The following is a 27,181-nucleotide window of genomic DNA, read 5'->3' as shown; positions in this document are numbered from 1 at the left end:
TCCCAGATAAGAGTGCTACGGCTGACCCAAGGCCATTCCAGCAGCTGCAAGTGGAGGAGTGGGGAATCAAACCCGGTTCTCCCAGATAAGAGTGCTACGGCTGACCCAAGGCCATTCCAGCAGCTGCAAGTGGAGGAGTGGGGAATCAAACCCGGTTCTCCCAGATAAGAGTGCTACGGCTGACCCAAGGCCATTCCAGCAGCTGCAAGTGGAGGAGTGGGGAATCAAACCCAGTTCTCCCAGATAAGAGTGCTACGGCTGCCCCAAGGCCATTCCAGCAGCTGCAAGTGGAGGAGTGGGGAATCAAACCCAGTTCTCCCAGATAAGAGTGCTACGGCTGACCCAAGGCCATTCCAGCAGCTGCAAGTGGAGGAGTGGGGAATCAAACCCGGTTCTCCCAGATAAGAGTGCTACGGCTGACCCAAGGCCATTCCAGCAGCTGCAAGTGGAGGAGTGGGGAATCAAACCCGGTTCTCCCAGATAAGAGTGCTACGGCTGACCCAAGGCCATTCCAGCAGCTGCAAGTGGAGGAGTGGGGAATCAAACCCGGTTCTCCCAGATAAGAGTGCTACGGCTGACCCAAGGCCATTCCAGCAGCTGCAAGTGGAGGAGTGGGGAATCAAACCCGGTTCTCCCAGATAAGAGTGCTACGGCTGACCCAAGGCCATTCCAGCAGCTGCAAGTGGAGGAGTGGGGAATCAAACCCGGTTCTCCCAGATAAGAGTGCTACGGCTGACCCAAGGCCATTCCAGCAGCTGCAAGTGGAGAAGTGGGGAATCAAACCCGGTTCTCCCAGATAAGAGTCCACACACCTAACCACTACACCAAGGGGCCCACAGGGCTGGATTGAGTGGGGGGGGGGGGCAGAGGGGGTGCTTGTCCCGGGCACCACTGAGGGGCACCCCCTTGGGGCAGGGGGCGGGAAAAGATCAGCTACTTTTGCCACCTCTTTGCCTTGCAGATTGTTTAAATGGGGGAGGGGAGTCAGATCGCCTGTTGCTCCCATTTTTTGAGTGGGGGCACCATTTTGGGGTTCTGCCCCATTCAAAAAATATGTAGGGCCCTGTGGATATCCTTTTTCCAGCAGTCAAAAGGAGCTTTGGCCACATCTGTCGGTGTCTGCTAATGGCTGGTTAGACAGAGACCCATGGAACAATCAGCCATATCCCTATTCAGGTAGTATTTCTATGGCAAAAAGCTCTCCCAACCTATGCACAAAATAACCCCACCGCATTCTAGTCGTCGCGTGGCATGGGAAGCCTAGAGCAGCAAAGAAATAGTGTGCCACTTGGGGGAAGAGTCTGAAACAAAATACCTTTATTGTCTCACAAGCACACGCTAGAAAACAAACACACAATTCTCAAGGGAAAAAATTAAAATGTTTTATGTTTTTTTTTTTTTAAAAAAAGGATTTACGAATAAAACTTTGCAACTAAAAACAAAATAAAAACTCAATGCTAAAAAAAAATACCAATTAAAAGTAAACATGATTTTTCATCAACAAGCGGAATTCGTTCATTCGTCTCCACGAATCTGGGTTCGGTTTCCATAGGTCACCATCAAAGGCATTATTAACTAAGCCAGGACTCCGGTTGCTTCTTCCGCCATGGCTTATTTCCTTAGGTCATCCATCTCCTCCAGTTCTCGTTCCTGATGTTCTCTTTCCCATCTCATTTCTTTAAGTTCTTGCCTGTACTTCCGTTCGATGAACCGCTTCTGATGAGCCATCTGAGGAAAGTTGTCTGAGACGAGAAGAAACATTGCGGGTATTAAACAAAGACCAGTCGGGGATGCAAAAAGTGATCTGATTTTTATTACGAAGAGAAAGGAAAGCGTTTAACAATTTTCACAGGCGTAATGCCCATCTTTCTTCTTGAAAGCTTGGTGCACCAAAATTATTTTATCATTCCTCAAAACTACCCTCTGAGGCAGGTCACACAGAGGAAGAACATAAGAGAAGCCATGTTGGATCAGACCAATGGCCCATCCAGTCCAACAGGCCCATCTGTGTCACACAAGAACCTAAGAGAAGCCATGTTGGATATTGGATTTAGAAGATATTGGATTTATATCCCGCCCTCCACTCCGAAGAGTCTCAGAGCGGCTCACAATCTCCTTTACCTTCCTCCCCCACAACAAACACCCTGTGAGGTGGGTGGGGCTGGAGAGGGCTCTCACAGCAGCTGCCCTTTCAAGGACAACTTCTGCCAGAGCTATGGCTGACCCAAGGCCATTCCAGCAGGTGCAAGTGGAGGAGTGGGGAATCAAATCCAGTTCTCCCAGATAAGAGTCCACACACTTAACCACTACACTAAACTGGCTCTCCACAGAGCCATTGGGCCATTGGTCTGACTGGATCTGACCAATGGCCCATCCAGTCCAACACTCTGTGTCACACAGTGGCCAAAAAACCAGGTGCCATCAGGAGGTCCACCAGTGGGGCCAGGCCACTAGAAGCCCTCCCACTGTTGCCCCCCTCCCCCACCTCAAGAGCCAAGAATACAGAGCGTCACTTGCCCCAGGCAGAGAGTTCCAACAATATGTTTTGGCTAATAGTCACTGATGGTCCTCTGCTCCATAGGTTTATCCAATCCCCTCTTGAAGCTATGCTGTCAGCTAGTAAGCCAGGAAGACTTGTCCGTGAATGACCAAGGATTCCCCACATTACTGCAACTAATAAAAGGGATCCCTTTATACACTTTTGGAAGGCTTCTGTGTTTCGTCTCCACTCGACATGATTATTTTCTACACCTGACATACTTGTCGACACATGCTGTACCAGAACCTTCACAAGGGGCTATTGAATCAGCTGCTCTTTTTGAGATGGACATTAGGCTTACCTTACAGTAAGATGATGCCAACAATGCAAAAGAACAGATAGTGCATGATTTTAAAAACCAGGGGGTGAGAGTTTATGACGACTTATACTAAATATGAGAATAATGGAGGGGCAAGCCAGAAACAATACTTATTATTTGAAGACCGACCAAGAAAGTGATATCGTTTGAAGCAACGCTCGGAAGCAAACTGCCCCCTAACTAGCTGATCCGTTTAAGCATACTGGCCCAAATCCAACTGGAGCCAGTGGTGCTGAAGCCCTACTGAAATAAATCACCCTCATTAACCACGACTCTCACTTGTCCCACTGATTTCAATGAGGCGTGTGTACCATTACTTTGTGTTTTCTTTGCATCCTCATGCAAGAGCATTTTTCCATTGCTGCCATCAGGACACGACTTAAGGGAGCTGATATTCCTTGTTTGGCATTCATTATAAAGCAAACGAACGGATGGTTTAGCCGTTTCTTTTTAAATGTGCACATGGCAACACAGCTGCAATTATTTCACCAGTGCTTGGACTCTTTGGGGCTTTGTTGGCAGAAGACTCAACAAATTTAACATACTCTACATGTTCCTGGAGAATCGTAAATCATTCCCCCCCCCCCCCCCCCCCCCGTCTGATTAACAGTGCAATCCTCAACCCAATTACAACCATCTATAGACTTCAGTGAACTCAGAAGAGTGTTAGGATTGCATTGTAAGTTTCTCATTTAATAATACCAGGGCTTTTTCCTTTGAGCAGGAACGCAAAGGAACGCAGTTCCGGCTGGTTTGGTGTTGGGGTGTGTGACCTAATATGCAAATGAGCTCCTGCTGGGCTTTTTCTACCCCCCCCCCAAAAAAAACCCTGCGCAAAACAATGGTGATGTCAGGGAGTGTGGTCTAATATACAAATGAGTTCCTGCTGGGCTTTTCCTACAAAAAGAGCCCTGAATAATACAATTCAAGGTTTCGCACTGGAGTGCTTAATGACCTTCCTCCAGAAGCTGGCCAGAAACAAGTGTCCAAAATGGGGGGGGGGGGAGGAGTAAGAAGAAGAAGCAGAAGGAGATCTTTGAGCCTGGCTGTTCATACTTCTCTGTCATTTGAATGTACTACGTGAAGTACTTGTTCAGCGATTTGTGAGCCTCTACAACCAAATTTTATCCTGGGAGCAGGGGGGATTCATGGAAAATCTGTGAAGTATCACACATCAGAGAACTGTTGGGATATTGTAACTGCATACAAGAGGATCCGGGAGAGAAAGGGTTAAGAGAATTCTCTCACTCAGATACGTTTAATAGTTGGCCCCACCCTCTCATCTTGGCAGTTGGCCCCACCCTCCTCTCGGCAGTTGGCCCCACCCTCTCCTCTCGGCAGTTGGCCCCACCCTCTCCTCTTGGCAGTTGGCCCCGCCCTCTCATTGGTGAGACGTTTAGCCTCTCTGGCTGATGCTTTTGCCCTCTGTTTCATCTTATCTATGACCTCGCTTCTCGTTTTTTACCTGGACTCAGGAGCTGTAGCGAGTTAACCTTTTCGAAAGTCAATCTGTTTGCAATAAGTTAAATATACCTACATGAGTAATGTCCTATTTTTGTCAGTAAAAATTTCTTTCTCTTGCTACCACTGGAGTCAGATCATCTTTGTAATCTGTCTGAACAGCATTTCTCCCTATCTGGGAAATGTGGAGAATCAGGGATATTGTGTATAAAAATTTGGTGTCGTGGTGAAGTACGTGGACTTTTACCTGGGAGAGCCGGGTTTGATTCCCCACTCCTCCACTTGCACCTGCTGGAGTGGCCTTGGGTCAGCTGCAGTGAGAACCCTTGAAAAAGCAGTGAGAGCCCTCTCAGCCCCACCCACCTCACAGGGTGTCTGCTTTTTTTTTTTTAATCAGGCTTGCCACCGCCTCTCGGTGGTACTCTTTTATTTTTTATTTTCAAACAATTTTGATTAGTAACATATGGCAATATATATATATTCTTATATCATTAATAACTACTTTTTAAAAATCCCATATATTACTTTCTACCTCCCCCCTTTACTTGACCCCCGCCGGTGTACTAAATTCAAAACATCATTTTAAAAGGTACCCCTAATTAATAAGAACCAAAGTTCATATCTACCCCTCACTTATACTTAATCATTATCAAAGATTGTCTTTTATTTTCCATTCTTTTTCTACGTATCTTCTGAACTTCTTCCACTCCATCTTAAATACTTCTAAATCATAGTCTCTTAAAGTTCTTGTTAATTTGTCCATTTCACTCCATGTCATAACTTTTAACAATCCAATCCCATTTCTCTGGTATTTTGTCTTGCTTCCACAACTGCGCATACAATGTCCTAGCAGCTGAGAGCAAACACCAGATTAAAGTTCTGTCTTCTTTTGGAAATTTTCCGTTTGTAATCCTAACAGAAAAGTCTCTGCAACTTTGTTAAATTCATATCGCAAGATCTTAGAAATCTCTTGCTGAATCATCTGCCAAAACATTTTGGCTCTTTCACAAGTCCACCACATATGGTAGAAAGAACCTTCGTGCTTTTTACATTTCCAACATCTGTCTGGCATCTTGTTATTCATCTTTGCCAATTTTTTAGGAGTCATATACCATCTGTACATCATCTTAAAACAATTTTCTTTTGATATTCTGACATGTTGAGAGTTTCATAGAGTTCTTCCACAAATATTCCCAAGTTTCCATCTGTATTTCTTTATTTACATTAATTGCCCATTTAATCATTTGAGATTTTACTACTTCATCTTCTGTAGACCATTGTAAGAGTAATTTATGTACTTTTGAAATTAATTTATCATTGTCTCCAAGCAGAACTTTTTCCTCTCACAGGGTGTCTGTTGTGGGGGGGGGGGGGGGGCGGCGGAAGGTAGAGGAGATTGTGAGCCACTCTGAGACTCTGAGATTCAGAGGATAGGGCGGGATATAAATCCAATATTATCTTCTTCCTCTGCACTTCCAAGGCAAAGGATTTTTATTTTATTTATAATAATAATAATAATAAACTTTATTTTTATATCCCGCCCTCCCCCGCCAAGGCGGGCTCAGGGCGGCTAACAGACATGGGGATCCCATGATTCATCTAAAACAATATAAACAATTTTAAATATATCAATTACATAGTGATTATTTAAAATAGATAAAATACATAAAATAGGTGCTAAAATACTGTAATCATAATATCCACAAGATGGCTAGATGTCCACACGTTGGATTAATCAGGTTCTATCTCGAAAGCCAGCTGGAAAAGAAATGTTTTGCAAGCCCTGCGGAATTGGTTCAGGTCCCGCAGGGCTCGCACCATCTCTGGAAGGTCGTTCCACCAGCGAGGGGCTATCACTGAGAAGGCCTGCTCCCTAGTAGCCTTCAACCTAGCTTCTCTTGGCCCAGGGATTGTTAGTAAGTTCTGAGAGCTGGATCTCAGTGCTCTCTGGGGCACATATGGGGAGAGGCGGTCCTTTATTTATTTCTTAACATTTCACTTAACATGCACCACCCCAGGAAGGTCTTGGTTGAGCAGCTATCATTTTGCATCAAGGACAAGAGGGGCTCCATCTGGTGCTAATCAAGATAATCTCCCCCATTGCCACCATAATGGGCATTGAGGAGGGGGGGGGGGGATGCCGTCAGGCTCTCAAAAGCTACCCAATCTGGAAGCCAAAGACGGTTCATAAGAGCTCAGCAAAAAAGTGGTGCGAAAATGAGGCATTAGCATACACATCATCCACAATGGCGATGCCAGGTGGACGGACGTGGCTGAAAGCGTTGCCTGGGCTGGATCGGGTGCCAGAAGACGAATTGCTATTCGCCAGCCGATGCGGAAACAGCTGGTGTCCTTGGAAAAACGAGGCTCCAGGGGGCGGCGAGGGAAACACAGCTGGAGCCAAGAGGCAGAGCGGGAGGTCGGAGCACCAGCCTCTGCCGCTTGACTCAGGGTCATCTACACACCACCTCCCCCCTTGAGTCTTTGAAGGACCCCTGAGATGGTGGGGGAGCATCCCCCGTGGCTGCTGGAAGTCTCTTTCGCTCTCCGAGAGGCTGCAGACGGGCAACCGCAGTTTCCTTTCCCATAAACTCCTGCGAAGCCTATGCAAAGAATCCTTCTTAACCATTCATACTATGATTGCCAACCTCCAGGCAGCTCCCGGAGTTCTCCCACTATTATTTTTTTTTTTAAGTGCTTCTCCAAAATGTTCTATATGCAAAGGAGCAGGGGTGGAATTCTAGCACGAGCTCCTTTGCATATTGGGCCACACCTCCCTGCTGTAGCCAATCCCCCAAAAGCTTACAAGGCTCTTTTTTGTAAGCTCTTGGAGGATTGGCTACATCGGGGGGGGGGGGCGTGGTCTAATAGGCAAAGGAGCTCCTGCTAGAATTCCACTCCTGCGAAGGAGGAGTTCTCCCACTATTACAATTAATCTCCAGTTGAACAAGGAGGGAGGCTTGCCTCCAGGGGGGGACCTGGAGATCCCTTGGAATTGCAGCTCATCTCCAGACTACAGAGATCATTTCCCCTGGAGAAGATGGGTGCTTTGGAGGGCGGATGCTATGGCACTGCACCCCACTGAAGTCCCTGCCCTCCCTAGATGTTCCACCCCCAAACCTCCAGGAGTGTCTCAGCCTGCATCTGGCAACCCTACCCTCCATCCCCCGCTGGTGGCCAGGGGGCACCCGATAACCCTTCAAGAGAGCCAGTTTGGTGTAGTGGTTAAGTGCGCAGGCTCTTATCTGGGAGAACCGGGTTTGATTCCCCACTCCTCCACTTGCACCTGCTGGAATGGCCTTGGGTCAGCCATAACTATTGCAGAGGTTGTCCTTGAAAGGGCAGCTGCTGTGAGAGCCCTCTCAGCCCCACCTACTTCACAGGCTGTCTGTTGTGGAGGGGGGAGAAGATATAGGAGATTGTAAGCCGCTCTGAGTCTCTGATTCAGAGAGAAGGGCGGGGTATAAGTCTGCAGTCTTCTTCTTCTTCAACCAAGATCAGTTCCCCAGGAGAAAATGGCTCCTATCATGGAGGATGGATTCTAGGACACTATATCCTGCTGAGGGCCCTCCCCTTCCGCCACCCTCAAAATCTCCAGGCATTTCCCAACCCCGTGCTCATGCCCACGGACGGTTACCTTCCTCTTATGGAGATATGAAGTGCAGTGAAGCCTGGAAAGGAATACCCTCGAATGCTTTCTGTTGTGTCCCCAAATCATTCGCAAGTTGTTTTAATCTTCATAATGTCTGATTTATCCATCGCAGTTCTCATGAATAGAACTGAAACGCTGATGGTTCTAAGTATCGGACTGGTACCCGGTTGGTCAAACTTTTTTTTTTTTAACTCGTTTGTCAATTTTGCTTTTTGTTTTCCTATGTGCATCTTCAAACTCCTCACAGAACGTGAGACAATGAATGAGGGTCTAGTATAAGGGTGACCAAACTGGGGCTTGGGAGCCACATGAGGCTCTTACACCCATATTGTGCAGCTCTTGGAGGTTGAGAAGCAATTTAATGCAGGCTTACTCTCAAGTAAGTGTGCTTAGCATCAGGACTTCAGTCAGCCTCTGAGCACTGACCCATAGACAGGCAACTATTTCCACCATCTGTGAAGTGGGGAAGGAGGAGGAAATGATGCAAATGGTGGTCAATGCTTAGTATAGTACATGTGTTTCCTTCTCCCACTGGTGCCAAAGAACAATTCCCTAACCTTTCCCTATGCTGGTCTTATGGGGACTGTTATTCCCAGCTTCTGTCTTTTAAAAAGTCTCCTTCTAGCACGGTTGTGTTGCAAAGTGAATGCATATGTATTTTATCTGTCTGTGCAAAGACAATATTAAGAGTTTTAATAAAGATGTGTATGTAATATTTGTTCATGTCTTGTGGCTCTCAAACATCTGCCGTTTAGTCTACATAGCTCTTAAGTTAAGCAAGTCTGGCCACCCCAGGTCTAGTAGATGGAATTCAGGATCAGCCCCCACGAAGTCTTTTACTTCACTGTTATGAAAGGCAAGGAAAAAGAAACTGATGATAATGATATGGAGGATTTGACCAAATAAGAGATTCTATGTACTGTTTCCAATTCATTCTCAATACATCTGAGCTAGCTCATTCTCAATACAGTGAGCGAGCTACCTGAGTTTTCTGCTCCACGTGAACTCAAAGGAAACAATGCGGCTCAGAAGCAGCAGAAAGCGGACAAAAGAGCATCTGTCTAGAAATACGCAGACTTACAAAGAACATCAGGATTTTATTCCTTTAAAGACAAGGTCTGAAGATTACTGACTATTTGGCTGATGTAAGCAGATGAGCTCAGCTCCTGAAAGAGAACGCCAAGCCAACCTCCGCCAAAGATTTCGACGAGATGGAGAGTTATCCGAGGTTGCGAGACAAAAAGATTTACGTTCCCACTTGGCAGCGGCGTGCGGGTTTTTGCAATCAATCCGACAAGGTGAGCACTCCGGCCTTCCCCTCTAACAAAGCGCCGACTTTATTTTAATCACCCTACCTAGATCATGAATGTCAGTGGGATGACTCAGGGGCCTGGATTTAAGTGGAGGCTTAAGTGCTTTGCTGGAGCAAGGCCAAGGAGCTCAAAACTTTGCTTGACCAAAGCGCGAGACGCTGAAACGCTGCGAGCGCTTCTGAAGGATTAGGATGGTAAACAGGTGCACAAAAAGTTGAGACGCAAAAGGAACACTTTTAGGTGAAACAAAAACTTCTATAAAAACACAAACAAAGTGTAGCACAGGTACTGAGACTGCGCTTGGCCCCTCAAACGTGGCCCCTGCAGATCCACAGAAACGACATCACATGTAAACAGTGCTTAATACTCCCCTGGGGAGAATTAATAACCCGCCTTCCACCAGCAGGTTAAAACTTTTTTTGTTTCGTTTGACTTCCCACAGTGATCCCCCTTCCTCCCCAAGGGAGGAGCCTCAGCCAATGGAGAAAATAGAGGTTTTGCTCTGTAGCACCTGTGCGATTGAGCAAGCTTGGCAAAGCAAGCTGTGATACAGAAGGAAGCAAGACAGAGAGGGAAGGAAGCAGATGACAGTGAGTTGCTTGTGGGCCTGATAGGAGCCCCCTGGGGGCCTGATTCGGCCCTCAGGCCACACGTCTGACACCTCTGCCTTAGTCCATTGCCTACTGTTTTCATCTATTGAAAGGATGGTTGTGGAAACTATCATGGATTGAACAGCCATCTCCACTTGGACTATTAATATGCATCTAATCTCAAAGGAAGAGACACGAAAAGATACTCTTAAGGGCCTCCTACTTATGAATATGGGAAGAGGTCCTACTGAGAGGGTCAGACCAATACATCCATGCACTAAACCATTCAATAAGTAAGAGGTCATTGAGGGATACATATATACTGTGGCTGGAATGTCTCTCTGCTGACAAAAAGGAAGCAAGAGAGAGAGAGCAGACAACAGCCAGTTGTTCAGGGGCCTGATAGGAGCCCTCCAGGGGCCTGATTCAGCCCCCGGGCTGCATGTTTGACACCCCAGGCTCCATTCCCCACTCTCCAGGAGTTTCCCAATCTGATCTTGGCAATCCTATCTTCCCATCTTCTCACTGGTGGACAAGAGGACCTGGTTACCAAGAGTGAGCAAACAAAAGCTTGCCCCAATTTACAGTTGTTTTCACCCACACATGACCAGGGCTTTTTTTTTTTTTTAAAGCGGAAATGCCGAGGAAAGCAGTTCCAGCTGGCTTAGCATTAGGGGGTGTGGCCTAATATGCAAATCAGTTCCTACTGGGCTTCTCCTACCAAAAAAAGCCCTGCACATGACTGAATGCAAGCCAACAAACACGGCAAATGTGACTCAATAGGCTCACGCATTGTCTTTTTTTCACGCTCACAATTAGTCAACAAAGTTGGTTTGACTGAGATGTAGGATGAGATAAAATATTGGTTTGTTGGACCCAAGTATTTTTTTTAGATTTTTTTTTTTAAAAGTATACTCTATTTTCCAATTTCAGTGATTACTGGATTTATATTTTGTATCTTTGCTTATTTCTACCTGCAAGTTCCAATCTTTTCAAATTAAAAGTACTCTGTATGCAACTGTTCTACAACTACGTAATGTATATCCTCTTCAATTATTGTATAATCTTTTGCGCAATCTTAATAAATACTTTAAAAATTAAAAGTGTGTGTGTATGTGTGTTTTATAAAGCTAACTGTCAGTTTAAAAGGCCCTAAGAGAAGCAAGCGGGCAGGCGGTAACTCCCATGCTAATGACCGTTTGTTCCTTTCATTGCTGCTTATCTCTCTCTTCTCATTCCGTATACACCGCCTCCCGCCCTCCCTCGCCAATGGAATAAAATAAAATCCTTTATAACGGTTTCCAAGAAACCCACTTACATTTTTCCAGGGCATCCATCGCTGCGCACATCTCTGCTTGTTGAATGCTGTGCGAGAGAGAAAATAAATAACACGGCAAATGTATTATGGGGTAAACTGCAGCTTCCCAGAAACATGCGCTTTGATTGCTCTGTGGAGACCAATTCTTCAAATAACCATTGGCCAGTTATTCCCATAAGAAAAGCCCTTTTAAAAATCCACCCACAGTCATTTTCTGCAGTTAGCGGATACTATTGAGATACCCCTTTTATAATTCTTTGAGAATTCTTTTTGCCCAAAAGATTTTTTAAAAAAAGAGATGCTACACTACAGCTCTAAAGAATGGATGACGGTATTACCACACACCTTGCTCCTAATATTTTATAAGACAGTTTTTTATCTTATACTTCAAATCAATGTGGGCAAAGGGCACAAGAAGGTGATCGATGAAAAGGGAGAAATTTGTAAGTTATATAGCTGGCGCTCTTCAGTCGAAAGCTCTTCTCATTCGTCTTTGCTATGAATTCAGTCATTGTTTTGTCCATTCAATGGAAATGCAAGCTGGAAGAGAAGGGTTTTCTAAGGCTGCTCCATAACACCATGGCTGAATTAAGAGTTTAAACCCAGAACTGCTCCATTTCCCCTTCTAGCCATGGAGCTACACTGATTCTGTAATGCCTTACAACTTCTCAGCAAACGTATTTAGACCGTCAACCTAACCGTCTTGCACCGGAGAGTGCTAGCAGTCTTCGCCAAAGAATTTTTAATGCCCTAATCAAACTACGATTCCCAGGATTCCGTGCTGAAAGACACCACTGAAGTTAAAACTTCCAGCAGAAAGGGAAGGTGGCGTGGTATAGCCCAATCGCATCAGAACTCGGAAGCTAAGTCGGATCAGTACTTGGAAGGGAAACTACCAGGGAAGATAGATCCAAGTGGGCAGCCATTTTGCATTCTAAACCACTGCCTACCAGCTATACGTAGCTCTACTCACTGTACCTAATTCCTGGTCTGATGAAGTGTGCTTAGAGCACATGAAAGCTTACATTCTGAATAAAACTTTGTTGGTCTTACAGGTACCACTTGACTCCTACTTTGTTCTACCAGGGAAGATTCTGCAGAAGAAGACGGTGGCAAACACCACCTCTGCTTCTCATTGCCTTGAAAGCTCTTTGCTGCGACTGTCGTTAAGTCAGCCGGGACCTGATGGCACTTCACATGCAAAACTTGCAGCTTCATAGAGCGCTCCGCCCATAAGGTCTGATTTTACCACAGGAGCGGCTTCTCTGTGGTCTAAGCTGCCTCAGAAATACAATCAAGAACAAAAGAGGTCTTGGGTGTCAAAGCTACACAAACACCCAAAACCACCAAGTCTAAACCATTCATTTTTAAACTCTAATGGTCGTTTTCAAAATAGTTTCAAAAGCTTAGCCGGTTTCTTTTACCAAAACGTATATTCAAGTTCATATAATAATGTAAGCTACATTCTATTGTAACCGCAATGTCAAAATTCCAGAAAAAAAGCTATACAACAAGTCTACATGCATCCAGGGGTGGAATTCTAGCAGGAGCTCCTTTGCCTATTAGGCCACACACCCCTGATGTAGCCCATCCTCCAAGAGCTTGCAAAAAAGAGCCTTGTAAGCTCTAGGAGGATTGGCTATATCAGGGGTGTGTGGCCTAATAGGCAAAGGGGCTCCTGCTAGAATTCCACCCCTGAATACATCAAGTTCCATTTACCAATATTCTTCTCCTCTGTAAGTTTCAATCTTAATGCAACAGCTATTCATCCACTCCAGCAGAGGAGCAAAAGCTTCTGCAATTACCTTTCCAGGCACAGCTGAGTGACACGCTTATGGGTCTTTAAAAGAGCTCAAGCCAACGTGAGAACAAGCATGTCCTACACCTTGTGGGAGAAGAATGGCAGGAAACGGCCACTAAGCAGCTCTCAGGTTCTCTAACCACCTCTACACCACTTCCTCTAGAGCAGGGGTGGCCAACGGTAGCTCTCCAGAAGTTTTTTTTGCCTACAACACCCATCAGCCCCAGCCAGCATGGCCATGTTGGTGGGAGTTGTAAGCAAAAAAACATCTGGAGAGCTACCGTTGGCCACCCCTGCTCTAGAGACCTCACTGATTCGTCTCCTTATTCTACCGATATATGCTCTCCATGCTTCTGTCTAGGAAGGCCCCCAGTGGAACCCCTTTCCCATTACCAACGACACTTTGACGTGCTCAAAGGCAGCAAGGAGGAACTAAATGGTGGTTCAGACTTCATGAGCCTTGGTATCTTCCACAGAAATCCCACAATGGCCAATTTTCTTCCACTTTTCTTCCACAGAAATCCCACAATGGCCAATTTTCTTCCACAGAAATCCCACAATGGCCAATTTTCTTCCACTTTTCTTCCACAGAAATCCCACAATGGCCAATTTTCTTCCACTTTTCTTCCACAGAAATCCCACAATGGCCAATTTTCTTCCACTTTTCTTCCACAGAAATCCCACAATGGCCAATTTTCTTCCACAGAAATCCCACAAAGGCCAATTTTCTTCCACTTTCGCAATGCGCAGTGGTACAGGGCCAAGTTTTAAACAGCTGCCTTTGGCTCACAGGGGGCCATCATCAGGTGATGCTAACCTGAAATGTGCATCTCAGGCCCTGGCTTTTCCCTGTGGCATCCTGATCTAATACACAGTTCTAATACGTAACTACAAGACAGCCAGTTTGGTGTAGTGGGTAAGTGCGCGGACTCTTATTAGGGAGAACTTGGTTTGATTCTCCACTTGCAGCTGCTGGAATGGCCTTGGGTCAGCCCATAGCTCTCACAGGAGTTGTCCTTGAAAAGGCAGCTGCTGTGAGAGCTCTCTCAGCCCCACCCACCTCACAGGGTGTCTGTTGTGGGGGGAGAAGATATAGGAGATTGTAAGCCACTCTGAGTCTCTGATTCAGGGAGAAGGGCGGGGTATAAATCTGCAGTCGTCTTCTTCTAATATTTGGCTGGAAGACCTCCAAGTCACCCCAGGGTCATGATGTGGTGGCAGGCAACGGGAAACTGTAGCATATACTGAACCCAACATATGGTTGGTGACAGCCAGTCTGGTGTAGTGGTTAAGTGTGCGGACTCTTATCTGGGAGAACCGGGTTTGATTCCCCACTCCTCCACTTGCAGCTGCTGGAATAGCCTTGGGTCAGCCATAGCTCTGGCAGGAGTTGTCCTTGAAAAGGCAGCTGCTGTGAGAGCTCTCTCAGTCCCACTTACCTCACAGGGTGTCTGTTGTGTGTGTGTGTGTGGGTGGGGAAGGTAAAGAAGATTGTGACCGCTCTGAGATTCAGAGTATAGGAAGGGATATAAATCCAATATCATCATCTTCTTCTTCTTCTTCTGCATTCTGTCAAGGTTGATTGGGCCTCAGTTCAATCAAATGGCAGGTCTTTGGCTTCCATCATAAGTTTGCCAGCCTTCTGAGGCTGGCATCTCCCTTGGAGATGGCATGAGAAGTTCTCTACCCATAGGAAGAACGGATACAGGAGGACTACAAGCACTTTCTTCCTTTCAAGTGTGGAGTCTGGATATATTTCCAGGGAGCCTGGGTATATTTCCAGGGAGTTTACACTGTATACGTTTCTATGAATATTTGAGCTGAGGCACATTAAACTGTATATGTGGACTGTTGATTGAAATTTTGATTGCGAGTCTGTAATATTAGTATATAAGGAACTGGCACTTTGAATGGGTGGAATTTTTGCTATCTCACGGTAATTGTTTTGTTGCTTAACCTCCAGGGGGTAGCTGGAGAGCTCCTGGGATTGATCTTCAGGCAACAGGGTACAGTTAAGAGAACATGAGAAGCCACGTTGGATCAGACCAATGGCCCATCCAGTCCAACACTCTGGGTCACACAGTGGCCAAAAAACCCAAAATCAAAACCCAAGTGCCATCAGGAGGTTCACAGGTGGGGCTAGAAGCTCTTCCACTGTAACCCCCCAACACAAAGCACCAAAATACAGAGCATCACTACCCCAGACAGAGAGTTCCAACAATACACTGTGGCTAATAGCCACTGATGGTCCTCTGCTCCATATGTTTATCCAATCCCCTCTTGAAGCTGGCTATGCTTGTAGCCGCCACCACCTCCTGCGGCAGGGAATTCCACATGTTAATCACCCTTTGGGTGAAGAAGCACTTCCTTTTATCCGTTCTAACCTGACTGCTCAGCAATTTCATTGAATGCCCATGAGTTCTTGTATTGTAAGAAAGGGAGAAAAGGACTTCTTTCTCTACTTTCTCCATCCCATGCATAATCTTATAAACCTCTATCATGTCACCCCGCAGTTGACATTTCTCCAAGCTAAAGAGCCCCAAGCGTTTTAACCTTTCTTCATAGGAAAAGTGTTCCAACCTTTTAATCATTCCAGTTGCCCTTTTCTGCACTTTTTCAAATGCTATAATATCTTTTTTGAGGTGTGGTGACCAGAATTGTACACAGTACTCCAAATGAGGCCACACCATCGATTTATACAGGGGCATTATGATACTGGTTGATTTGTTTTCAATTCCCTTCCTAATAATTCCCAGCATGATGTTGGCCTTTTTTATTGCAATCGCACACTGTCTTGACATTTTCAGTGAGTTCTCTACCACAACCCCAAGATCTCTCTCTTGGACAGTTTCCCTGGAGAAAATGGCTTCTTGGGTGGGTGGACTCTATACCACTATCCCCTGCTGAGGTCCCTCCCCACTCGTCTCCTCCAGGCTCCACTCCAAAAATTTCCAGGTATTTCTCAACCTAGAGCTGGCAACCCAGCTTTCATGCCACCTGTCTGGCCAAGACATTTTGGAGAATAGAAGAAGAAGACTGCAGATTTATACCCCGCCCTTCTGTCTGAGTCAGAGACTCAGAGCGGCTTACAATCTCCTATATCTTCTCCCCCCACAACAGACACCCTGTGAGTGGGTGGGACTGAGAGGGCTCTCACAGCAGCTGCCCTTTCAAGGACAGAGTCTCAGAGTGGCTCACAATCTCCTTTACCTTCCTCCCCCACAACAGACACCCTGTGAGTGGGTGAGACTGAGAGGGCTCTCACAGCAGCTGCCCTTTCAAGGACAACTCCTGTGAGAGCTATGGTTGACCCAAGGTCATTCCAACGGCTGCAAGTGGAGGAGTGGGGGATTTTATTTAATTTATTTTATTTTTGTGAATTTATATCCGCCCTTTCCCAAGATGGGCTCAGGGCAGATTACAATAAAACAGTTAAGAATTAAGCAAACATACTAGAATATACAGAGAACCGAATCATATAAGATAAGAGTCTGCACACTTAACCACTACACCAAAAGGCCTGATATGGGCACAGATTAGCACCACCTAAACTTCCATCATTAAGTGTGTGTGAGTAGGAATTCTCATTTATCTGTGATGTAACTTAACGGTCTTTGGCTCCCCAACCACTGTTTGGCCATCTCAGTCTTGTTTACACAATCTCTCCCCCTTCCCCCCAAATTCACCATACCTTGGTCCTTTCCCGCATCCTATTCGTTCTCCTTTGAAATAAACAGCTACAGTGTATGTCCTGGCATGAGACGGTCCTACTGTCTGTAGGGTCCTAGATGACAAGAGAGACACAATAGAAGTACAAACGCAAACCAAAACCACTTGACCAAAAAGCTGCTATGTTTACAAAAGAGCACTGTGGGATTGCAGATGGATAGCTTTGCAAATTATTTTGCCAGATGCTGTCGACACGTCATTGTTTAAAAAGTGAAATATTTATGCATGTAGAGTTCTTTGCATTTACACTTTTGGTTAACCTCCAGCCTTCAGGGTAGAAATATAAGAACTGCCATGAAGCGGGGTGTTGTGGGGGGGGGGGGAAAGAAATGTCTGTCTCTTTCAGTGGCAAACCCCACAAATGGCTCTATCAGGAGCAGAAAGTTACCCAATCCGTCACAGTCTAGGCAGCCTTCCCTTTTGAGTAAGCGCACACGATAGATTTGTAGTCATTTTAAGAAGAGACAATTCCCCAGACAAACGATAAATCCACTTCTCTTTCCACCCGATCCGTCTCTTCCTGTCAAACTCAGTGCTAGTTCTTACTATGTATTGTCAACAAAGTAAATTTTAGAAATCCTTAATACCTTTATAGTGAAACTAAGTAGATAGCATAACTCGGGGAAGTTTAAGTTGGCTGACAGAGCCTTTTCCCAATGGATAAAAATACGATTTTGTCTACAAGGCGGCTGCGAGGAGGGGCTGGGAAGGAACCGGTAGATAATTTCAGAGTGAATCTCTGAGCTACAGGATAGAAATACTTTACAGCCGCCGGCATCAATATCCTCTATTTCTCTCTCTTGCCTAACATTCCTTCCCTCAGACATGACCAGGAACAAACTAGAATATCCATATACAGATTCTGCACTATTTTTAAAAAACCCTCTGAATTGCAACTGGGTGGGACGCGATGCCTTCCTCCACCATTTTCATTATCTTAATCATTCTCATCTGCGGCAGGCCTAATTTAGCTGATGGGGAAAATATACAGGGGCTGCTCTTGCAATGACAGATCTATTGAAGATCTATCTGGCCCCTTGTGATCTTTCCGTGCCCAAGGTTCACAGTGGATCAGGAAAGGCAACTTAGAAATACCTTATTATGATTGTCAGGGAGATCAGATTTGAATAAACCTATAACGTTACTGGTGGACAGGAAAAAAAAAGGGGGGTAACATTGCAAATAACAAAGTTTATCACCATGCTTGTTAAGACAAAGACAAGGTTAAGATCTCCTGATGCAAGTCCTTTAGTAATTTTTGTTATGGTGTAGTTTATTATTATGGAAGATATATTATTAAATAAATCCTGGCTATTACGGGGGGAGCCTTCCTGGTGTGTGGGTGAGGCCCAATGTTGCCGCGGAAGTGATGTCATTGTTCCGGCTGGTGATGCTCTAGCATTTGGTTACCATAGAGTTTGGGTCAAAATGCTTGTGTTGCTGCACTATGTGCCTGGTGCGATGACATCACTTCCGTGTGACATCATCATAAGAACATAAGAGAGGTCATGTTGGATCAGGCCAATGGCCCATCCAGTCCAACACTCTGTGCCACACAGTGGCCAAAAAACCCCAAGTGCCATCAGGAGGTCCACCTGTGGGGCCAGGACACTAGAAGCCCTCCACTGTGCCTCCTGAAGCACCAAGAATACAGAGCATCACTGCCCCTGACATAGGAACATAAGAGAAGCCATGTTGGATCAGGCCAATGGCCCATCCAGTCCAACACTCTGTGTCACATAAGAACATAAGAGAAGCCATGTCGGATCAGGCCAATGGCCCATCCAGTCCAACACTCTGTGTCACATAAGAACATAAGAGAAGCCATGTCGGATCAGGCCAACGGCCCATCCAGTCCAACACTCTGTGTCAACCAGGGGCCAAAAAAACCAGGTGCCATCAGGAGGTCCATCAGTGGGGCCAGGACACTAGGAGCCCTCCCACCGTTGCCCCCCTCCACTTATGTTCAGTGCTCCTGGGGCAGCAGTGAATTCCATCGCGCCCACAATGTCAACATAGGAGGGGGATGTCTGGGGGTGGGGCTTCCCTGCCGGCTAGCTGGCTGGTTGCAGGTTGGAGTCTCCGAAATCAGGGGAAACCCACCGCAAGCAGGGGTCTGGCAACCCTAGGCTGGTCTCAAGCCTTCGAGCGGATACCACAGAGCAACAAAATTGAGTTTGCATCGAAAAAAAAAAAAGATGAAGATTCGAGTTCATTACTTATATAGCGGAATGTCCGGCTCTTTCCCTTCAGTCCTGAGAGTTAAGCAGCACTGCTGCAGTTGGGATTTAGGGTCATTCCAGTCCTGATTTAAAATGAATTCCTAAAACGACACACACAAAAAAAAACGCTTCAAAATTAGATAAAGAAAGAGACAGACAGGAAACAAAAAACTACTCGAAGGCTACAATAGGGGCTTCTACACACATCATACTTTTTAGGTAATCGAACGTAAATACATTACGATGAAAAGTATGACTATGATAGGACAGGGATTTGAAAATGTGTGTATCATAAAGAACAGTCCCCAAAGGTCCAGGCTCTTCAGTGGGGCTCCCTAAAGCAACCTTTGTGATCCTGTGGGCATCTGGGCATAGTCACAAAATGGCTGCCGCAGGAGGCAGGGCCAGTTACAAAATGGCTGCCACGCAATTTTCCCTCTAAGCTGCGAAATCTTATAAGCAAAAATTCTACTTTGTGAGCGACTGGCATTAAAGTTGTGAGCTACTGCATAAATGAGTTTCCTCTGGGACCATTTTTCCTGAGCGAAGACAAAAATGTGTGAGCTGGAGGCTAAAAGACGGTGAGCTAGCTCACACTAACTCAGCTTAGAGGGAACATCGCTGCCATAGTTTATTTGCAGTAACGCACTGCAAATAATTGTGCTGTGGTGGCAGTTGCTGACAAAGCAACATTTTTTTAAAAAATCTGCACAGCCAGTCAAGTCTCCAACAGCCAATCGGAAGCCTTGCAGAGCAAAAGCTCCATTTGGTCACACCCACCGTCTAAAAACGCTTGGCAAGCACCAGGAAATGGAATCCCTGCCTTAGAGACTGTAAATATAATGGAAAAGCCAGGCTTGTTAATGTGTCAAGAAATGGCCCATACTCTTACCTTCAGTCGTGGAAAAAAGCACACATTCATGAAGGTGTGGACATATTCTAAATCCTTATCTATGTACAGAGCAGCAATAAAGGCTGAAAGAAAGTGAAGAGTATTATCAACTATCACTTTGTAGGTATAAGTCAAGCTCCTTGTTTTGATCTTTGATCCCTCCACAATTCGGGAACCACATATTTAAAGGGATTGCATCTCTCCATATAAACCCTCTTGCCTGTTCAGATCGTAACATCCCCTGCTGGGATAATCTTCCTTTTAGGGGCTGCATTTGGCCTGTAAGGCCTTTTTGGTGGCAGATCCTTGTCCTTTGGAAAACATTACTACTTTGAAATACTCTGAAATACTTTGAATACTGTTTTGCATTGTATTGGCAATAGCATTAATCTTAGCAAACGACGAGCATTTAGAGATGGAAATTTTCCCATGGAAAAAGAAAGCACTGGAAAGTGTGCTATCCTTCACCTCGGCCATTGAATGGTACACTTTACTGTTTCCTAAACTGCACAGTCGTGGAACCTGCCCTTGACATTCATGATTACAACTTAATTTTCTCTTACGGGGCTAGTGATAAAACTAGGTTTCAATGTATATATTTAGGGGCTGTCTTTTTGGACCTAGGTTATTTACTACGGGTACGAGCCCCGTGGCCCAGAGTGGCAAACTGCAGTCCTAAGCTCTGCTCACTACCTGAGTTCAATCCTGGCAGAAGCTGGGTTCAGATAGCAGGCTCAAGGTTGAGTCCGCCTTCCATCCTTCCGAGGTCGGTCAAATGAGCACCCAGCTTGCTGGGGGGAAAGTGCAGATGACTGGGGAAGGCAATAGCAAACCACCCCGTAAAAAGTCTGCCAAGGAAATGTCATGATGTGACATCACCCCATGGGTCCATAATGACTCAGTGCTTGCACAGAGGACTACCTTTACCTTTTTCTTTTTTATTTAGTGAGGCTCCTTTAAAAATCTAAAAAAATTTTTTTAATATATAATGCTGTATTTTTAAACAATTTCTGAAAGCTGCATCAATCAAAGAAAAAGGATTTTTAAAAAAAAATCAGTGAAAAAGATCTCATTGGCTGGGTAAAAATCAGTAACCCCCCCCCCCCCAAGACTTCTTAAACAACGGAGCGCTTAAACTTTCTCAACCCACAGCAAACATCCCAAAGTCAAGAAACGACCGTAAAAAAGACAGATGGTCTGGAAAGTAGAGTCGAGTTCTCGCCATCTTGGGACCAGCGAAAGACAGAATGAAGGAGAGAGGCAGCAGGGCCACGGAGGCCCACAGCACAGAGAGGACGCCTGAAAGACACGTTCTCAGGTAGCTAAAAAGAAATACTGAACTATTGGGTTCCTTTGCCAATCCTCTGTATTGTCAAGCAACACAGATGGCACAGTGGTCGGCCTCTGAAACTAGATGTAATAGGGACTGTGGAAGGAAGGAAGGAAGGAAGGAAGGAAGGAAGGAAGGAAGGAAGGAAGGAAGGAAGGAAGGAAGGAAGGAAGGAAGGAAGGAAGGAAGGAAGGAAGGAAGGAAGGAAGGAAGGAAGGAAGGAAGGAAGGAAGGAAGGAAGGAAGGAAGGAAGGAAGGAAGGAAGGAAGGAAGGAAGGAGGGAGGGAGGGAGGGAGGGAGGGAGGGAGGGAGGGAGGGAGGGAGGGAGGAAGGAAGGAAGGAAGGAAGGAAGGAAGGAAGGAAGGAAGGAAGGAAGGAAGGAAGGAAGGAAGGAAGGAAGGAAGGAAGGAAGGAAGGAAGGAAGGAAGGAAGGAAGGGAGGGAGGGAGGGAGGGAGGGAAGGAGGGAGGGAGAGAGAGAGGGAGGGAGGGGTCTTTAGTTTTTCTGCCCAGTCTGGACACACAGAAATTGCACAGAGCCTTAGTCGGCTTCTTCTGGCTAGTAACCATGCCGACGCTGGAGAAAGACCCTAAATGTCCTGTTTCAGCTCATTAATTTGGAAGCAAGCTGCCAAACAGGGAGCCACGGACTGAGATTTTTCAAGAGACGTGATGTGATTTTTGTAATCTCTTGCCAGCACTAGCTCAAGGCCTTCGTACAGGGGTGTCGAACTCATTTGTTATGGAGGGACGGATCTGACATAAATGAGACCTCGTTGGGCTGGGGCCATGTCGGGTTGGACGGGGCCAGGTCAGGCTGGGCCATGCGTATACCTATTTAAGATTAGGTAGCACAGATATAAACTTTATAAAGGACACAGACAAACAAAATTGGATATATTTTTTAAAAACTGTGAAGTGTGCTTAAAACGTTAGCACTCATGGTCTTAAAGATGCTTTCTTTGCTTCACTCCCATGGGATCCAGGGAACTGGGCAAAGGAAGCTCCAGCTCTTTCCTTCCTTCCCCAGAGGACCAGGAGGGGGAGGAGCCTCAGCCAATAGAAGGAAGAGAGGCTTGCCTCAGTAGCTCTGCTGCGCAACTGAGAGACCCTGGAAAAAGAAGCTCTGACTCCCTCACCTGCCTTCCTCAGCCAATGGAGAAAATAGAGGTTTTGCTCTGTTGCTCCTGTGCGACTGAGAAAGCCTTGCAAAACAAGTTGTGATGCAGAAGGAAGCAAGAGAGAGGGAGAAGGAAGCAGATGACAATCAGTTGCTCGGGGGCCTGATAGGAGCCCTCAGGGGGCCTGATTCAGCCCCCAAACTGCATGTGTGACACCCCTGCCTTAGTACATTGTCAAGCAATGAATTCTACTGTTTTCATCTATTGCAAGGTTAGTTGGGGAAACCATCATGGACTGGACAGCCATCTCCACTTGGACCATTAATGTGCATATAATCCTAAAGGAAGAGAAGCCACTCTTAAGGGCCTCCTGTCTATTTATGGAGCAGTAGTATACCTTAATCTGGTCAAAGACCAATCAGACAGAATTACTCAGGCCCCCCGAGCAACTGGCTGTCATCAGTTTCCTCCTCCCTCTCTCTTGCTTCCTTCTGCATCACAGCTTGCTTTGCCAGGCTCGCTCAATCGCACAGGAGCTATAGAGCAAAGCCCCTATTTTCTCCATTTTCCGCATTGGCTGAGGTTCCTCCCTTGAGGAGCGGATGGGGGGGGGGGGAGGAATATCTTGCTTCAAAGGAAGCTCCAGCTCTTTCCCTCCCTCCCCAGGAGATGAGGAGGGGGAGGAGCCTCAGACGATAGAAGGAAGAAAGGCTTGACTCAGTAGCTTTGCTGTGCAAATGAGAGTAAGTTTATATCTCTGCTAATTGGAATTACATTTTATGATACACACGGCCCGGCCCGGCAAGGTCTCGTCTATGTCAGATCCGGCCCCCATATCCTGTTCTAGCTAAAAACATACATTCGGAATAGAACATTGAAGTATAAAATCAGCCTCAGTTATATACATACATTTTGAGTGTTAGGGTTAATAAAGCAGTTAAGCACTTCCCCCAACAATTTGCTTCTGGGATCTTACAGCTTGCATAGCGAATTGTGCCACATTTTGGACCCTGTCAGCTAGAAGCTTATCTAAATAAAATCTGGTATTTCTCCCAGGAATGTAATTACAGATCATCAGAGTTTCTCTTCAGACCGCATCAATCTTTCGCCTTTAACTTATGAACACGTGAAGCGGCCCTACTGAGAGGGTCAGACCAATAATACATCCATGTAACTAAACCATTCGACTAGGAAGGGGTCACTGAGAGACACATATATACTGTGGCTGGAACGTCTCCCAGCTGACAGAAATGGAAACCCAGTCAATGAGGTTTCAACATCCTGCACCCATTTAACAAACAAAGCATTTTGTAAAGGCACAGAGAAGCCCTGGACTTCTAAATCTTGTGGTTTAGCTGGCAGACTATAACTTCTCAGAAATAAATCACTGCAAAGTATACACTCTCCGAGCATACGGTATACATCACAATTGTTTGTGAACAACTTCCATTTACTAAAAGGATTTGGCAAGATACATGGGGATCTTGCTCGGCTCACAGAAAGCATTAAAGCGATTTGGACAGAGATTAACTTCCTTGGCTTGATATTTATTGTCATTTCACTTGGAAAGGAAGGGCAATTTTGTAAAAGGAATACCCACAAACCATCCTTACAAATTAAAAGTGATTCACGCCGCGACGTGGTGGGTTTATTGTACCTTTGAAAGCAGTGCCATTTGTGAAATTGCAAAATTAATTATAATTCAAATAAAACAGAAAGGCTTACTTCGCCGATATTCCTCTAGGTCACAGCAGTTCATATCTCTTGCGACACGATTAGCTCTCCTGTCATAAGACACTAAAGTCTGATGGAGCCTGTGGGATTCTACAGAGCAGATCCTCACATAGCTGAGGAGATACAGATATATTCGCTGTCAAGCCGCAGCCGAATGATGGCAACCCGGAGGAATTTCCAAGGCAAGAGAAGCTCAGAAGTGGCTTGGGACTGCCTGCCTCTGCAGCGTGACCCCGGCATTCCTTCGTGGCCTCCCCATCCAAATGCCGACCGGGCCGACTCTGCTTAGCTTCCAAGATCTGACAAGACTGGGCTAGCCCAGCGATGGCCAAACTTGCTCAACATAAGAGCCACAAAGACAAAATATCAGATTTTTGAGGGAAGGAAGGAAGGCAAAGAGATGGAGGGAGGGAGGAGGGAGGGAAGGAAGGAAGGAAGGAAAATAGATGGAGGAGGGAGGGAAGGAAGGAAGGAAGGCAAAGAGATGGAGGGAGGAAGGAGAGAGGGAGGCAGGGAAGGAAAATAGATGGAGAAGGGAGGGAAGGAAGGAAAGCAAAGAGATGGGGGAGGGAGGAAGGAGGGAGGGGTGGAAAGGAGGGAGGGAGGAAGAAGGGAGGGGTGGAAAGGAGGGAGGGAGGGAGGAAGGAGGGAGGAAGGAGGAAGAAAGGCAAAGAGATGGGGAGGAAGAAGGGAAGGGTGGAAAGGAGGGAGGAGGAAGGAAGGAAGGCAAAGAGATGGGGGAGGGAGGAAGAAGGGAGGGATGGAAAGGAGGGAGGGAGGAAGAAGGGAAGGAGGAAGGAAGGCAAAGAGATGGGGGAGGGAGGAAGAAGGGAGGGGTAGAAAGGAGGGAGGGAGGGAGGGAGGAAGGCAAAGAGATGGGGGAGGGAGGAAGAAGGGAGGGGTGGAAAGGAGGGAGGGAGGGAGGAGAAAGGAAAGCAAAGAGATGGGGGAGGGAGGAAGAAGGGAGGGATTGAAAGGAGGGAGGGAGGAAGGAGGGAGGGAGGGAAGGAAGGAGGAAGGAAGGCAAAGAGATGGGGGAGGGGTGGAAAGGAGGGAGGGAGGAAGGATGGATGGAAGGAGGAAGGAAGGCAACGAGATGGGGGAGGGAGGAAGAAGGGAGGGGTGGAAAGGAGGGAGGGAGAGAGGAGGGAAGGAGGAAGGAAGGCAAAGAGATGGGGGAGGGAGGGATGGAAAGGAGGGAGGGAGGAAGAAGGGAAGGAGGAAGGAAGGCAAAGAGATGGGGGAGGGAGGAAGAAAGGAGGGGTGGAAAGGAGAGAGGGAGGGAGGAAGGAAGGAAGGCAAAGAGATGGGGGAGGGTAGAAGAAGGGAGGGGTGGAAAGGAGGGAGGAAGGAAGGAAGGCAAAGAGATGGGGGAGGGTAGAAGAAGGGAGGGGTGGAAAGGAGGGAGGGAGGGAGGAAGGAGGAAGGAAGGCAAAGAGATGGAGGCGGGAGGAAGAAGGGAGGGGTGGAAAGGAGGGAGCTCCCAAACTTCTGACATTTATTCTATGTGGCTCTTTCATTGAGCAAGTTTGGCCACCCCTGAACTAAGCTAAACTAAGCACTTGAACCCACTGTTTTAGCTCGGTTTCAGATCTCTTTTACAGTGGTAATCTTGGTTAGCTTTAAGCAACATTAAGGTCGATGTAGACCCCTACACAATGGTTAAACCCACCAGGAGAATTATGATTCTTTGTGATAATGAGGATTTATCAACCAATTAGGGAATGTTTAGTTCCTTAGATCCATTTCTTTTTTAGTTCAACATCTATTCACCCTGACACCAACATTATCACAGATCACCTAGCTTTTAAATGTTAATGAGATTCAGTGTACAATACATTTAAATATTAGGGGGGAAATCTTAAAACGTAACTATATGCTTTTTATGGAAATATAAAATAGATGTAAATTTTTTAAAAGGAAACCTACTGTTCATTTTTAAAACTAAAGGGCATCTTTAACAGGCCAGAACCAAAACAAATAGAGGCACGAGGTGAACATTTTGTTACTAATTTGAATTTGCCCTCGCTGCCAAATAAAGCTTGAGAAAATTAATCTACTTAGCTAGTGTGGTAAAGCAGATAGTGCATTAGACCTGAACTGAGACGACCTTGCGTTCAGGTCTGCACTCAGCCATAGTTCACTGGGTAAGTGCCTCAGGTTAACCTACCTCCTATTAAACAAAATGAGACAGCCTTCATATATGGCAAGAATGAAAGAATTCACTTAAATACTAAAGGTAAAGGTAATTCTTTGTGGAAGCACCAAGTCGTTCCCAACCCATGGGATGATGCTTTCTTGGCAGACTTTTACAGGGTGGTTTGCCATTGCCTTCCTCAATCATTTACACTTTACCCCCAGCAAGCTGGGTACTCATTTTACCGACCTCGGATGGAAGGCTGAGTCAACCTTGAGCCAGCTACCTGAACCCAGCTTCCGCCAGGATCAAACTCAGGTCGTGAGCAGAGCTTAAGACTGCAGTACTGTAGCTTATCACTCTGCACCATGGGGCTTCTTCACTTAAATACTACTGCTGATTAAATCTGAATTACAGATCAGACATTTAAAAAAAACAAAAACAAAGTTACCAACTTTCAGGGCTTTATTGTAGGAAAAGCCCAGCAGGAACTCATTTGCATATTAGGCCACGGCCAGAACTGCGTTCCTGTACATTCCCGCTCAAAAAAAGCTCTGCCAACTTTATAAAATTCAAACCTTTTATATCCTCAGCAGTACCCTGCGTCCCTGGATCTCTGATAACAGTAGAAGAAAACTTACAGTTCGGTTTCATTTTAACCTCTTCCACATGCTTTGACCAGTCATTCCGGCTCCCAATTTATTTTGCAAGAAAAAAAGGAAATCAACGAAGACAATTAGAACTCACATTCCAAAAGATCTGCCAGCGTCTTTGTCCGTAATGCCACGGGCCGCTTCGTCTTGTCATTCGTAATGGCGAACTCTTGCATGCCGAGCTCCTCCGCAACTTTGGCTTGTGTCCTATTGTTGACCAGAGAGCTCCGTAACAACTGCCAACGGAAGAGATCCCATCAAATTTAAACATACTGGCTCTGCTCAGTGTGTGGATCATTACTCAAGGCAGCTGTTGGCCAAGGAGGGAAAGAGTTTGGAGACCTGGAGGAAGGTGTACTATTGAGGTGCAGA

The 27,181-nt window shown here is 46.0% G+C and overlaps 1 protein-coding gene across 1 annotated transcript in view; it reads right to left on the bottom strand.

Moving 5' to 3' along the window:
- Positions 1-1,300: 1,300 nt before the first annotated feature.
- DROSHA (drosha ribonuclease III) overlaps positions 1,301-27,181 on the bottom strand; it is a 168,217-nt gene continuing 142,336 nt past the window's right edge. Inside the window, exons 27-32 of the mRNA XM_060244291.1 lie at positions 26,904-27,045; positions 19,837-19,919; positions 18,942-19,045; positions 16,685-16,777; positions 11,193-11,239; positions 1,301-1,742 (exon numbers count right to left, since the gene is read on the bottom strand). Of these exons, the coding sequence (XP_060100274.1) occupies positions 1,612-1,742; positions 11,193-11,239; positions 16,685-16,777; positions 18,942-19,045; positions 19,837-19,919; positions 26,904-27,045 (600 nt within the window). The 3' untranslated portion in view covers positions 1,301-1,611. The remainder of the gene's footprint in view (positions 1,743-11,192; positions 11,240-16,684; positions 16,778-18,941; positions 19,046-19,836; positions 19,920-26,903; positions 27,046-27,181) is intronic.

The sequence above is a fragment of the Heteronotia binoei genome, chromosome 7 (genome assembly GCF_032191835.1).
Source record: "Heteronotia binoei isolate CCM8104 ecotype False Entrance Well chromosome 7, APGP_CSIRO_Hbin_v1, whole genome shotgun sequence".
In the NCBI taxonomy this organism is placed as follows: Eukaryota; Metazoa; Chordata; class Lepidosauria; order Squamata; family Gekkonidae; genus Heteronotia; species Heteronotia binoei.
The sequence above is the reverse complement of the archived record's forward strand: the minus strand, read 5'-3'. Positions and strand labels throughout refer to the sequence as shown.